General features: G+C 38.6%; 1 protein-coding gene across 1 annotated transcript in view; it reads right to left on the bottom strand.

Moving 5' to 3' along the window:
* LOC106036443 (protein FAM169B) overlaps positions 1-14,450 on the bottom strand; it is a 269,050-nt gene that overhangs the window by 233,406 nt on the left and 21,194 nt on the right. Inside the window, exons 4-7 of the mRNA XM_067003776.1 lie at positions 12,968-13,053; positions 11,188-11,362; positions 4,096-4,278; positions 1,988-2,116 (exon numbers count right to left, since the gene is read on the bottom strand). Coding sequence (XP_066859877.1) covers positions 1,988-2,116; positions 4,096-4,278; positions 11,188-11,362; positions 12,968-13,053 — 573 coding nt within the window. The remainder of the gene's footprint in view (positions 1-1,987; positions 2,117-4,095; positions 4,279-11,187; positions 11,363-12,967; positions 13,054-14,450) is intronic.

Genomic DNA, 14,450 nt, shown 5'->3' with positions numbered 1-14,450 from the left:
AAAGAGCACATTGGAATGAAACACTATGTTCCCAAGTGACCCCATATTCAAATGAGTGTGCCCATATGAAACAACAGGTAAGGGTACAACTCAGTTTCCATTCTACGCCACATCACTTTCCTCTCTGTGACTCTACACCGCATCTCTAGAAACACAAATTTCTCTTCGGGTATACAGTAAGCAGCATGACAGGTCCTCCTGCATAGCACATGATTCCTGCAATCAGGAAATATTTCTGCTTTATCTACTATCTGCTATCAGACAGCAGGAAGCCCTGGAAAATTCTCATTATTTCCTCACCAGCTATCAGACAAAGCTATGCAGGCTTTACATTTCTTTTAAGACAAAGCAAAACCAAGGAAACCCTCCCCTAGTCTTAGCAGGTGTTACCTGTCCTGTGCTCTCCCTTGGTAATTTCCTGGGTACATAATATTCACGGTACAAACACGCAAGTAAATTCCATAGGTAAAATATATGTGATACCTATATTACAGTTTTAAATACTATTTGTGTAGAGGGTTGATTTTCCACTGAGGACAGTGGAAATAAAGCCTGTTCAGCACATTCTGTGCAAAGGGAAGTGCTGCCCAGTGAGCTGTGCACCAGAGTGCAGAGTAACATTTAAAAAGCAGATTTTTATTATATATTTTAGTGCCAAGTTCACTTGGCTTCTCCTCTCTTCCACTATCAAGATCACGCTGCAGTTCACAATCTATATATCAGACAGCCCCCTGCCATCCCCCACCCCTTACTCTCCCATTCTAACATTTCTAGTTTAGACTTCTCCTCCTTCCTCTTTTTGTAGATAAAAATACCTAACTTCTATCCCCTCAAGGCAGTTCCCAGGCCTCACGTGCATTTTTTACTGACAGCCACCCTGATGGAATTACATTTACCTATGTTTTGGGTTGTTTCTCTTTGTTTGTTTGTTTTTGTAGAAGATGGCAAAATGAAAAATGAAATTATGCTCTCCTCCAGGATCTGCTTTCTTTTTGATGATCTGATCACAGTTCTCTTCAATTGCCATTAATAAACTGAACTGAGCAAGATGGATTAAAGGAAAAAGCAACACCAGATTTTGTTGGTTTAAAGCATGAGGAACATAAATTTAACGGCTTCAGAGAAAATCCAGCCTAAGGCAAAATTCTGGCTTAACTCTCCTGTGGGGTTCTGCAGACAAGATGAAATGCAATGTCTCAGCTGAAGGTCCCCAAGCCAGCACAAAGTAGGATAGATGTGGGAAGGGATGGGAGCAATTTGCTCTGCAGCACTCCTTGCTGCACTTCCAGAAAGAGACAATGTGTGCCCTTCTTTTGGAATCTACCGCTGATCACAGCTTGTGTGCAGGCAGCAGAGGGGGCCTGGCTGGATCCCCAGGCCAGCTGAACAGACTACATCAACAAGATCCCCATATGAACTGTCAAAAGGGTTTCCTACTCTGTCACTATCTTTTATGAAGCAGGCAAGAAACGCTCCCAGCAAGAAGGATTTACCCTGTAGGAGAGTATTTGAATCTTCCAAAAGCCGTAATGAAAATGTTTGTGTTTCCATCCAAGAATGGTACTGGCAGCAAATTGAAGGTAATTAAACACATTGCCCACTGACAATATAAATTTATCCTTTGTAATAATTGCAGAGGAACAACCCCCTCTCCATAACCCAGACATTGTGTTGTGCAACAGGAATTTTTTGGGCTAACTTCTACCCTGCTGTAAATGCACTGTAATGGGAGTTACAGACACTCTATGCCAAGACTGTGCTTTGTTCAGTATCTCTCAGATGCTCTGTAGTTCAATTTCATTACCTCATAATTTCTAAGAATTGTCCTGTTTATTGGGAAAACACCAGTGAACTCGACTACACACTCGGTAGTTTCTCCAAGTGCAAACAACAGAAAAACCATCTTTATATTATCACTGCCTAATCCTTGATTTTAATTCATATCTTTATATAACTAAAGTGGCCAAGTTCACACTATTTAACTCACTTCCTGAAGGGGATGACTCCATCTGAATTTTTAACCAGATATTCACTCGCTGGCTCCAATCTCCTGGTGCTTCCACCTCCCACAGTCGCTTCTGCTCCTCAGGATAAGTCTGCAAGAATTTCTGGCAAACTGAACAGGAGAAACCAAAGGGTAAAAGCATGAATGGATGAAAAGTACAGCGGAAGAGGGAGTCTATTCTATCCTGGAAATTCTCTGAGACCTACTTGGATTAGTTCCTTTGGAAATCTTTTCTTCCCTCTTCGCATCTTCCTTTCTTTCCTTTTAGGTGGAGCTTTTAGGAAAAATGTATGTGGAATGGCCCAGACATGAATGACTGAATTCTGTCCATCAGCTTCAGTCTAGATTACTTCCTTGTGAGCACAGAAATACAATGCTTCTGGAGGCCTTGCATCGCAGAACTACCTCCAGACACTTAGCAGGTTTGAGATTAGCAGCAGTGTGGGGTTTTTTGCCCTCACTACTCTGAAATGAATAGTGCTTCAGTATCTTCCAGCTTTAATGGTTATGAATGCTACTTTATTTTCTATTTATATATAAAAAAAATCATATCAGATTGTTCTTGCATCAATACCACCCTCCATTTTATTACTGCTACTTATGCTTCATTGCTAGGGTTCATTTACTTCTTTGGATTGCGAAAACAGGAAATAGGAAGAACTAATACAGAAATAACAAGACTACCTGTGTCAGATGCATGGTCACCTTTAGAAACCATATTCCCACAGATTCCCACCACTGCTTGTACACTGAATATTAACATTTGAGTATACAATCAACTTTCGGTTTGGTTATCTTATCAAATTGAAATCTGTCCCATTTAGCAGTTTCCCTAGGAAGTCTGCAGAACCAAGAGGAGGAATATTTTGCAAGATAAATAGTTCGAAAAATTTAATGCAGATTTTAAAACTTCCCTTAACCAGGATTCTATCAGTTCTATCATTTGTAAAACAGGAAGATGATTTCTGCGCTCTCCTCAGTCCGCTGCAGTCCATCACACTGCAGTATGAATTTAAATGGGTCATTTACCTTCAACGTTCAGTTGAGTTTAACAGTGGGATGTTGAAACCAAAACCCAATCTCTGTTAACATAACATCTGTTTTACAGTAATGAACAGATCACTGTCATTAATTTTATCCAAAGATATCCATGCTAAATTACTCATTTCAATAAAAGCTACTGAAAGTAACATATATATAAAGATATAGATGTTTGCTAAATGTCTCTTTGCCTCATTTCAGGCATCTATAGAATATTTTTATTATACATTTACTATACAATATATTATTATACAATTATACATAGCATACTAGTGAAAAGTGTGCACATTTTATACAGAGTTTTAGAGCAAAGGTTGCGATCTTTTGTCCAAGTATGAGATCGCAGTGCCAGTGAAAGGAAAAATAGGCAACAACTTCAATGTACTCAATACGTAGACTCTGTACCACAAAGAGAGAAACTAACTTTTTTAGAAAAGCGTTCCTCCAAAGAACAAAGTTTTACAAATAATGTTATCAGTGATATTTTCTGTAAATTTTACTAGCAAAAACTCCAACCTGAACACAGAGAAGATATATAACTACTTAGCAATCTTTTGAAAGGGGCAAATGTTCAAAGACGGACAATAATGAAAAAAGTACTGATGAGACTGGATGAATGAGCAGAACCCAGGTATGCAGTTTGTTAAATATAATTTCTTACAAATGCAGTATCTACAAGAGCATTACGTGCATAGTGTAGGCTTGACAACATCTTATGACTCTTCTCTCTGGTGTTAAACAATGTGTAAGTCACTGTTGAGGGCAATGACATAGTTCTATTTCTAAGACACGGTGAGATAAGAATGCAAACTTTCATATAAGTGGTATGGGTTTTACTCTTCTAATTGACTTAAATAAATACTGGCCTACCTTTCTACACGAAATTCCAGATGTCTCAAGAAAAGTAATCAGTTGCATACTAAAAACAGTTAAGTTCAGACAAGTGCACTGAACACTCTCATACAGTTAAGAAAATCCTACCATGACCATATTGAAATTTATACATTATGCATGACCCTTACCTAACGTTTCCACATCAAACAATTTACCTTGATACATGGCAGCAGAAATAGGGCAACTGATCCCCAAGGCATCCTCAGCCTTGAAAGACTGACAGAAATCGTGCAGCATTTTCATCCCCAGGCCACCTCTTCTGTATTTTCTCTGGACAAATATAGTATCCAAAACGGGCAGCAAGTAACATTGACTGGTAGTACCATCACATAGGCTCCCTGTAAAATAGACATGGAAAAAAATACATTAATTTGAAAACAAAACTAGTATTGCTGCAGTAACTAACTGCTGTGTGATTCTAACCACAAACATTCCTTTGATACCTCACCACAGGCTATAAGGCTGCCACCTACTAAAGTGCATTTGCGTAGACAGTAGTGATTCCAGAGAGAAGTAAAACGCTTTCCAAGAGGAAGATTTGTGCCATTAAACTGAGAGCACATGCTTAACATGTGGTTGATAGGTGTCACCACAGCATTTACCAGAATTGGACTCTTCATAATCAGACCACCTAGATACGATACACCAGCTATGTATGAAAATAAGTTAACTGAAAATATATAACTGGGCTTAAAGGCGTAAATATTTCCAAAATCTCAATATGTTCCTTTAGCTTTTGGCTATCCTACTAAATCACCCCACAAACTCTTTTCATGAAATACATTAAGCCACACAGCACAGCATGATCTAAATGCTCAGAAGGCCCATATTGCCTGATGTAGCTCAACAGTGTAGAAGGCTTCCAGAGAAATTTCCCTAATACTGCTTAAGCAAACAATTTAATGATTGCAGGAAGAGAACAGAGACTCTCTTGGCCTCAAACTATTTGACAACACAAGCATTCAACCCTGAAATGAATGAGCCTCAAACTATTTGACAACACAAGCATTCAACCCTGAAATGAATGACCAGCATCAATTCACCATCTACCTACGTACTGGATAAGGTCACCACAGAAACGTTACACTGATTTATCTTCATTGTTAGAAAATATTTATAAAGATTTTATGCTTCTTCTATCTGGCTATGTGACAGCTTAAATAGAAATGGATACCCATGCCTTTATACCAAAAAAATATGACATTCTATTTTCTTGGTTAAATCTCATCAAGACCTCTTTGCTTTTCTTTATAACCACTTATTAGTGTACCATCCAGTCTAGTTTTCAGTGTCTCAAGTCGTGAAACTTTCATTAATTCACTGAGACCTATTTCACAGTTTCAGAGAACGAAATGCTGGAATGGCTGTTCCTAAATTCCAGTATAAGGCTTTTACTACAATACACTTTTTCTTTATCACAACCACATAGCTAACTTACACTGAGGTCTATTTCAGTTCCTTGAGATCGCGTGTAGTACCTTTTGCTGCTACACGCAAGGCCTGCCTTTGATTACTCTGTTTTCCAGGATACCAATTCAGCAAAGCACACATAAATATATTTAATTCTAGACTCTGATTTGTCAAGACTGTAGCCCATCATTTAGCAGGAATCCGTGTCGCACACCCTCAGCCATACGACAAGAGTATGTAGCTACATAACCAACCCATTCACATCCAGGCTCGGTCCACCCCTGCTTAATCAAAGTGCATGCTTAACTTCAAACACATGTTCAAAAGCATTGTTGGAAAGGGATGGTTTGTGGTGGTGTTTATAACCTTTCAATATTTGTAACACATGACGGGTAGTTATTCTTTTTTCAGGAGCCAAGAAATTGAGTATATCCCCAGTCCCATTGTTAGCTGCAAGCCCAGCAGAGATGATGTATTCCAGCAGTATTGCACCATACATTCTAAGAAAGGGACAAACTTTTCCTCAGGAAGTCAATAGCTTTAAGAATTCCTGCATGTTGCAAGTGACCTTATAAGTTTATTATTAACTCATATAGTCTGTCTCTATAAATCCTTATGAGACTGCTGTGGTAGCAATCCCAGGAGCTGAGTGATTTATGTCTGTGCAACTAATTCTGTGTTGAGAAGATGACAAAAACTTGTAATGTCTAAAGGCATTGTAAATAAAGAAACCATGAAGCCATTTTTCACCTTGTCCCTGGGAAGCATATTAGGAGAGTCATAGCCTACAGCCATTTGAAATAAAATAAAATAAAACAAACAAACAAAAACCTCTGGAATTAAGGCCATTTTACCTCTAGTTCTGGTCCATCAGCAAGGAGGATCTCATAAGCTAACGGTGGCCCAGAGGTGACCACTAGGCTCTCATGCATTTTATTTAGAGGTTTGTTTCATTGTTGAAACACAAAGAATGAGTTTTGAGATGAGGGAGGAGACAGGAAAAATATGAACACTGGCGATGGGGTGGAAGTAGTCATACAGTCTACCCTTTGGGAGCCTTTGATCTGTTTGGTTAGATCACAAAATGCCAAACGACCAACTTATGAGCCAGCAAAAAACAGATATTATAAGGGCAGGAAAGCAGACAGCCATTAGCATTCCCAAAGAGCCACAAACCAGAAAAAAAACAAGCCAGTCCCCACATCCAACAGACCCAAACAAAACAGGGTTGTGCATACTGACTGTTTCCCTGCTGAACAAGTTGGCTTGGCACACACATGTTTGGACAGGCCTTCTGCAGCCTGAGTGCTTGTGTGAAGGGTGGGGAATATTTCTGCTGAATAGAACCCAAGGTCAATCCATTGTGTGAATTTGTATGTGAGAAGGGGAACAAAGGTTCTGGCTTCAATAAAATTAAATTAATTCATGTCTTGACTGGTATGTAGTCATTTAATTTTTATTACAGCCAGAACCTTCAGTCTGCCTCAGAAATGCACATTAAAAATATTATTGCTAGAAAACAGAGGGAGAGAAAAGCAATCATCCAACAAGATTTCAGCTAATTGTCTGTCAGGTTAGCTTCAATTCTGTGTTGTTGGTTTTGTGTTTTTTGTTGTTGTTGTTTTGGTTTTTGTTTGTGGTTTTTTTTTTCCCCTATAAGAAATGTATGTAACCAGTGAAAAATGAAATCATATTTTTTTTCGGGATTTATTTCTACAGAATGCCATCTAGGCCGCCGAAGTATTAAAAAAAAAATCTGCAAACGCTTGTATAAAGAAAGGTGTGAAACAGATTTTAGCTCACGTAAACACTTCCAAGAACAGTCTGAAAGAAAAGTTACCATCATTTTTGAAGTATTCTGATGTTATCTGTTTAAAGGTCAGATATTCCTTTTCAATAAACAGCCTACAAGGTTGCATTACACTGTGTTAACTGAAAAACCAGTCAAGAAAAAGCATCTGCCTCTTCCTTCCCAAAATAAGACCTGGCTCAAGGCTTCTCACAGGGCACAGGGCCGTGCTTGTGCTGTTCTTGCCCACAGAAAATAGCAAAACTGAGAGCAAACTGAAGATGTTGCAAAGTTAGGTTTGTAGGCTCTCATGCTACTGAGATGGAGGTGTAGAAAATGGGAATGGCCAGTGAATGACCCCACACCAAACAGCACTTACACACACCTCCATTTTCCACCGCAAAAGCAGTTACCTCAACCCTCTACACTCTCTGAGGCTCTGGGGAACGCAAAAAGCAGAGACTGGGTCAGGGATGTTTTGTTGTCTGCTTTCTATCAGCTCGGAGTTTTTGTGGTCAGGTGTTCCCAAACAGTGATCTGTGGAGCATCTCTAAAGAATGAATGAGAAGCCACCAATACATTTAGTCCTGGTTCAATTGCATGTTTTACAGCCTTCTCAGAGGGCCCAATTTTGTTGAGGCTGGTTTGACTCACGTCAGAGAGAACACAATCTTTCTCTACGCTTTTAGCACAAAGGTTTGACAAAAGGCACATAGTGAGCTTGGGAAGGGCAAGCAACCTAACTCCTTTGCTTTTTGTACAGCAAAAAAGCTGTGCGAAACAGCTTGGTGCATGACTGGGCAACCCCTATGTGTTATAGAAACAGTAATATGTAAGAATATAAGAAAAGATGAAGTCTTTTACGTGTGTACCACAAAGGGTTTTTGTTATGTTTTATTCTTAAATCAACTAAGACACTCCTGGCTCACAGCATCCTCCAACTTCCTCACTGATTTATTTGCATGATCAATCTTCTACATTCTCCTGACTGTTGGATAATGATGTGAAGGTTGTAAAAATCCATTTTCAGTAATTACTAACCTTCAATAAACAAAAATAAAAAGCAACCAACTTTCAGAGAATTACCTGGTCTCATTGTACAAAAAACACTGTCAATAACCATGGTCATTAACCCTACCCACTACACAAAACACATTCTTTTTCAGGTTTTCACACAAATGTAGAGGATGCCAAGAAAAAAATCTGAAAGGAATACTTAAAAAAAAAATATAAAACAGATCTCAAAACTGAAGTATCTATATGAAGGCTCTCTGCAAATTATCTCAGGTGTTGCAGGTTGTCCTCTGCAAAGTAAGGGACAGGAAACTAATTTCCTGTTGTACCTTTAAGTAGCTACGTTCAGTAAGGTCTAACTCTTCAGCTGTCTAATATGGAAGCCGCTGACATAGATAAAATTGGAGACATTTATCTTGGCACGTGACAAAGTGTCTTATCAGCCTCATTAGTGGCTTAGTACGTCTCATCAATCTTTAGTTTACCCAGTGGTAAATGCTGCATGCCTGTCATTGGACAGGAATAGGCACATACCAGAGAGGTTAGGGTGATGATCTGTGTAGTCATGAATAAATTTTGTTTTAATAAAGGTGTCTAATGCTCGTGAAAAGTGATAGCCTTGAAGAATGAGTCTTCTGTTTATCTACACAACAGGTGCAGGATGACCAGCGTCAACAGTTGCCAAATTGTCTCAGGACACTGACTTAAAGTTACTGCGCCTCTGAGCAAGGCGAGTGCTCGAAACCATCTGCCCCTCTTTAGCTAGACTACAAAAAGAGATCCAGTTAAGAATGTTCATAAAATGGATGGATGTGTGGAACTGGACCAAAATTACCAAGTTCCCTTTGTACAGGCCACCTAGGAACTGGCAAATGAAAGTGACTGCACAATATTGCCAACCTGGTTAATTGGAATCACTGATGTCCATTGAAAAATTTAGTTTGCATAAAGGCATGCTAAATTCATAGCAAAGATAGAACAGACTCTCTCCTCCTTAGTCACCATTTCTATGATTCACACAGATTATTCATGTTTCAAATAGCTATGCTGCACAGATCTGTTCTGGCTTATTTGGCTCCACTGAAGAATGCTTTTTTGAAGAATAATGTAGATATTGGAAAATCCACAAATGAGAAATGCAGTTGAATATAACATCAGCATGAGAGTCTCAATTACCTGCTGAAGAAAATAAAATTATACCAAATATCCAGGTAGCTACACAGCATGAAAAGAATGTGAATCAGAGCCACATGGTGGGCACAGAGGAAGATCATTTCTTTCTAGGACCAGAAACTGTAACAGGGGTCCAGCAAAATGTAATGTCTAGTACTGAAAGCTGCCCCTACTAAATGTTCTGATCAGGACATTAAGAGGATAAAGAACTTAAATTATGATTAAAAACAAAGTTTTTTAAAAAAAATCTAAAACAACTTTGTGAAGTATGACTTCTGAGAGCAGATATTAAGCTTAGCCTGTTTGGGGCCTAATAAATCCCTGGCTCTTCTATAAAACACAGGGAACAGAATCAGCCAGAGCATGGATGATGTGAAACTGAAATCACAGAACTTCAGAAAGCAGAATTATTTTTATACACACAGCAAATAGCAAAAAGGGGCAAATACAATCAGTTTCAAGCTTCCCGAAAATGCTTTGGCAAAAGACTGCAGTATTTTGTGACACAGGCCAAAAGCTTACAAATATAGCAGCCCAGAGGAAAAAAGCACTGGCAACAAAAGACAGATGCTGACAAAGCTGGACTCAAAAAACTTGTATATTATGTGGACCTGGTTTAAAACCAAACTGTGACTCTCAATTTACTCAGAAACAGTTTCAACTTGACTAATACTCCACCCATAACAGACTACTGTGTAAATTTATTTTACTGAAGCATCAATCATTACAGACCATACAAATGTTTCTTTCCAAAACCTTTGCTCAGAAATATTTCGGGACTTAAAGGAAAATGCACAATGGCAGTTGAAGTGTTTGCAAATTATGAAGCAGCTTAACAACATATTCACAAATATATACCGGATTCCCTTATCATAGGCTGAGACACGATTCATCATTGATAGTGCAGTAGCACCGTACCAGAACAGTTGGTGTACAAGCTACACCTCAGCGTGAAGAAGCAATTTGCACATCTTGAGGCAGCAGAAGAACAGAACATCTCTTATTGCTGCTGCCCTTTGAGGCACTGTCAGGGAAGGTACCTTCAGACTGTCCTCTGGAATCTCAAGCAGTCAACACTTGCACAGCTCTCAACTTGTTTCTTACTCTCCTCCTTTTGACAGATGACTGCTGACCTGAACAACACATTCACATCCAAAGATACCAACTACTCTACATTTAAGCTGATAGTGTCAAGATGACAAGATGAATCCTAAACACAGACAGGCAAACAACTCTTGGATGAAGGTACATACTCAACTGCACACCTGGAACTATTTTAATGAAGCCTTTTCCACACTAGTTAGCAATACGCTTAATTACATTACCAATAAATCATCCTTTAAACTGGAAGTACCACAACTGGATAAAGCATTCCAGGACCAATCTAATGTATACATGTTCTTCTCTACACTACCCAACCACTGCTCCATACACATCCAAGGATATCCTTGCCACTAGCCACTTCTGATACACTGTTTTTCCACGATGAACTGTACTCGTTTTTTCAGATTTCGTTCTTTCCAAAATGCAGTTCTCCTTTCTGTGAGTAGGCCTTGCATTCTTTGTTCTTACATGTACGACCTTCTACTTGGCTGCATTAAAGCATATTTTATTTGAATACGACAGTACCTCAGATCACTCACTGTAACTGAGAATAGAGTTTGGAGCCATCATGTTTAAATGAAAGTAATATGGATGGCTTCCAAATTCTGGGAAGGCTTGTTCCCCAGATTCATTCTGAGAGAGATTTGATATAAAAATGTAAATGAGAGCCAGGATTATTTATACTAAAAGATAAACACAAGTATTACATTTCTAGCTTTCAGAAGCCAATGGGAATGTGTCTTTAAATTGACCTTACCTTTCATCTTGACCGAGTAAAAGGCAACGGCCTCACCATTTCTCCAGAGTATCTTGGCACACTCAGTGGCAGAGTGAGGTAGAAAGAATGCATCATTAGCTGAACTCCCTTCCAGCATTCCAAAAATAATATAGTTCAGAACAAAGAGGACAATCCTTTCTCCAAACGTCTGGACCTTAGAGAACAAACAAAAACAGACCAAAGAAAAATGAAGAAGAGAGTAGTATTTTGCCTTTCATGAAGATCTTCAAAATTAAAGACTCTGGGAAGAAAGGTGAGGAAAACGGTACACTTAATTTGGGGAAAATACCTCATAAATTGGTTCAGATAGAATACTAAATATAATTTTCCCAGCATTCCACCCTCCATCCAGAAGGCATAGAGTAATTTACAAACAATTTATAAAGTTTGACATATCTCCTCTGTTGTCACACATAGGGATTATAAAGCACTAGGAAAAGAAGTCTCTTGCTTGTAGTCACAATGAACTAGTCCCGGATTTGGACACAAGATGAAGGAAATCTAATCCTACCCAAAGGAGAAATACAGACAGGATTCACTGTGCTATCCTGATCACCTCTTCACCATTTTATGTCTTGCCACAGCATCAAAGAACTTCAGTGGGCCATGACCTTACTGAGCTAGACACTATACAAAACAGCATAAATGCAGAGCCTGTTCCTTATAATCTAGGCATAATAACAGAAACAATTAGCTTTTATGACATGCTTCTTATTAGACAACCAACAAGACAGGCAGATGGAGGAATACAAAGGACAGCATATTGGTCATCAAGGCAAAAAGTGGTGCCAACAACATTTACAGGAACGTTTAAAAAGAAAATGAGAGCTTCCACAAACAAGAACAATTTAACAATGAGCATAAAGGGGCAAGTTTTCTATTTTCAGATTTTTTTTTTCCGTTTTCAGATATTTTTTCACTCTCTTGATACAGCAGATGCTCAAAAAACTGAATGGTTGTGGTTTTGACCCAAGTTCTATCTTACAAGGATTTGTATCACAAAATCCATCCACTTCAGTTACCCACAAAAAAAGCTATTTGATTCACTGAATAATTAAACTCTACGTATGGCAGATTATTAGGGGAAGGAGACAAAGGAACAGAATCATTAAGGACCAAAACTGGACATAGAGAGTTGTGTACGAAATAGAACTGACTTAACAGACTTATGGCAACACAAGGCTCACATACAGCAGGCAATGACTTCTTAGTTGAAAACAGAATACGGGATATTCAAATCTCTCAAATTATGAAAAGAATAGTTGTATCATACAAAGATCATTTGTTTGGAAGAAATATATGCATAAAAAACTATTAAATAACTTGCTTTATAAAACGAATTCATTATAAGCATTATCCAAGGCAAAACAGTTTCACAAATAGTTTTATAAGACTGTTCCAAAGGGTACTAATACCTCCCATCAGACAGTCAGTCGACCAACTCTAATGTGAAGAGTTATTACTAATGCAATAATCCAGTTTATTTCATTATTCCTTTAATTGGCAGTGAGGGTAAACTAAAACCAAACATGAATAATACCGCAGATGAATCATAAAACTGCATGCAGAAAATTGTTTAGAGAGGGTTAATGTGTATGTCACTCTGTACTGGGAGACATTTGAAGTACTTGGTGAGCCACATAGCCCGGATCCCACAGGTTATACAGCATGAGCTACAGGAGACCAGAGACAATTACTGACGATTATTCTAACTGGGAAGTTCCAGGGCAAAGTCAAATGTTTAAAGTAGCATCCTTACCGAAATTAACCCATCTCTAGAAGGATCAGCCGTCTTTACAACATCTTCAAGAGGCCACCAACACTGGTTCAAATAAAGTGCCAAAACTACAAAAAGAAAGACAGGAACACGTTAACTGCAAACAAATACAAATCTGGTTCTGAACCTCTCTACAAGCAGCCCCAGATCTACTTCTCCCGCCAGCTGACTCCAGTCCGATCTTCTGTGAGACAACAGAACAATGACAATATTTCAATTTCATCCCCATGTCCCTTGATATCCGGTTTTCAGTACTGCACGAGGCATCAAGTAAAGGTATTTCTTAGGAATTAATGTGACTTTGGGAATAACAACCTCTATGCCATACAAATAAAGTACTTTCTATAGTATATGTTCTGTAGCATATGGAGTGGTATTTGGGCCAAAGAAAGCTACCTGGCTAAAGGTTACATGCTTTAAGTTTTTTTCAGATTTTTTCTCCAGCCCACACACATTCATGGCCATATTGGCAGCCATGCAAGTAAAGCCCGAAAGTTTTCATATCCACTGTATCAAACACCTTTTCAGCTACACATGTGGCTGAATTTCCACGTATCCATATCTTTAGAGTACAGACTCCTAAATCTCTGGATGGACAGGTAATCACAAAAGTTCAAACGCACACTTGGAGCAAACATGTATGGCCAACCTCTACATAACTCAGGTCCATGTGTAAGTTCTATGTAGAATTTGCGGTCTACTTCATTCTGCTCTTCCTGATTTTTCACATATGCAGAATCAAGTATTTAAACCCTATCCTTCGTGTTTGTCTATAGAATTCATTATCTACAATTAGGTTTACAAGAGAAAGCCTGAAACAGCAAGAGTGACATAGAAATTGTTCCCAAGCCCTGTTCAGAAAGAAAAAAAAAAAATACAACAGGGTCATTTCAAAGCATATAGGGTTTAGATTAGTTTTTAGAATAAAGACAGAAATTTAATCATTTCTGACCACCAACACATCAAGCAACAGGCATTTCAGCAGAAAGCAATACTATCTGTACATCAGTGACATCCACCTACAGAAACTACACAGTCACATTTCCAGGGGGGTTCAAGAACACCAGTGTCTTTATTGTCTTCAAATAGGACAGCTCACATCCCAGTTTTTAGCCAAAAAAAATACAACATAGGAATTATGCTGCACAGAACCATGTGGAGTTCACACCTTGCAAGTCCTAAGAGAGAGCAGTCTCCGCTGGCTCTCAAAGCTATCCAAATAAGGACAAACGAGAAAGTTAAAAACCATGTGCCAGCCAGAGACAAATTTACACATAATGAAGTGAAATGGCTTTAATAGGATTCATCAATTACCTGTTCTAGCCTCAGGTTATACAAATGTCTCTGATGTGCACAGGTTAGTTTCCCTTTTTGCTTCAGCCTTTACCAGCTCCCACTGGCTTTCAGGCTGGAGATTCTGCTTAGCTAGCTTGTATTTTAAATAAATTATTAAAGCATGTGCCAA

This window comes from Anser cygnoides, chromosome 11 (genome assembly GCF_040182565.1).
Source record: "Anser cygnoides isolate HZ-2024a breed goose chromosome 11, Taihu_goose_T2T_genome, whole genome shotgun sequence".
Classification (NCBI taxonomy): Eukaryota; Metazoa; Chordata; class Aves; order Anseriformes; family Anatidae; genus Anser; species Anser cygnoides.
Note: the sequence above shows the minus strand (reverse complement) of the source record. Positions and strands in the feature narration are given on the sequence as shown.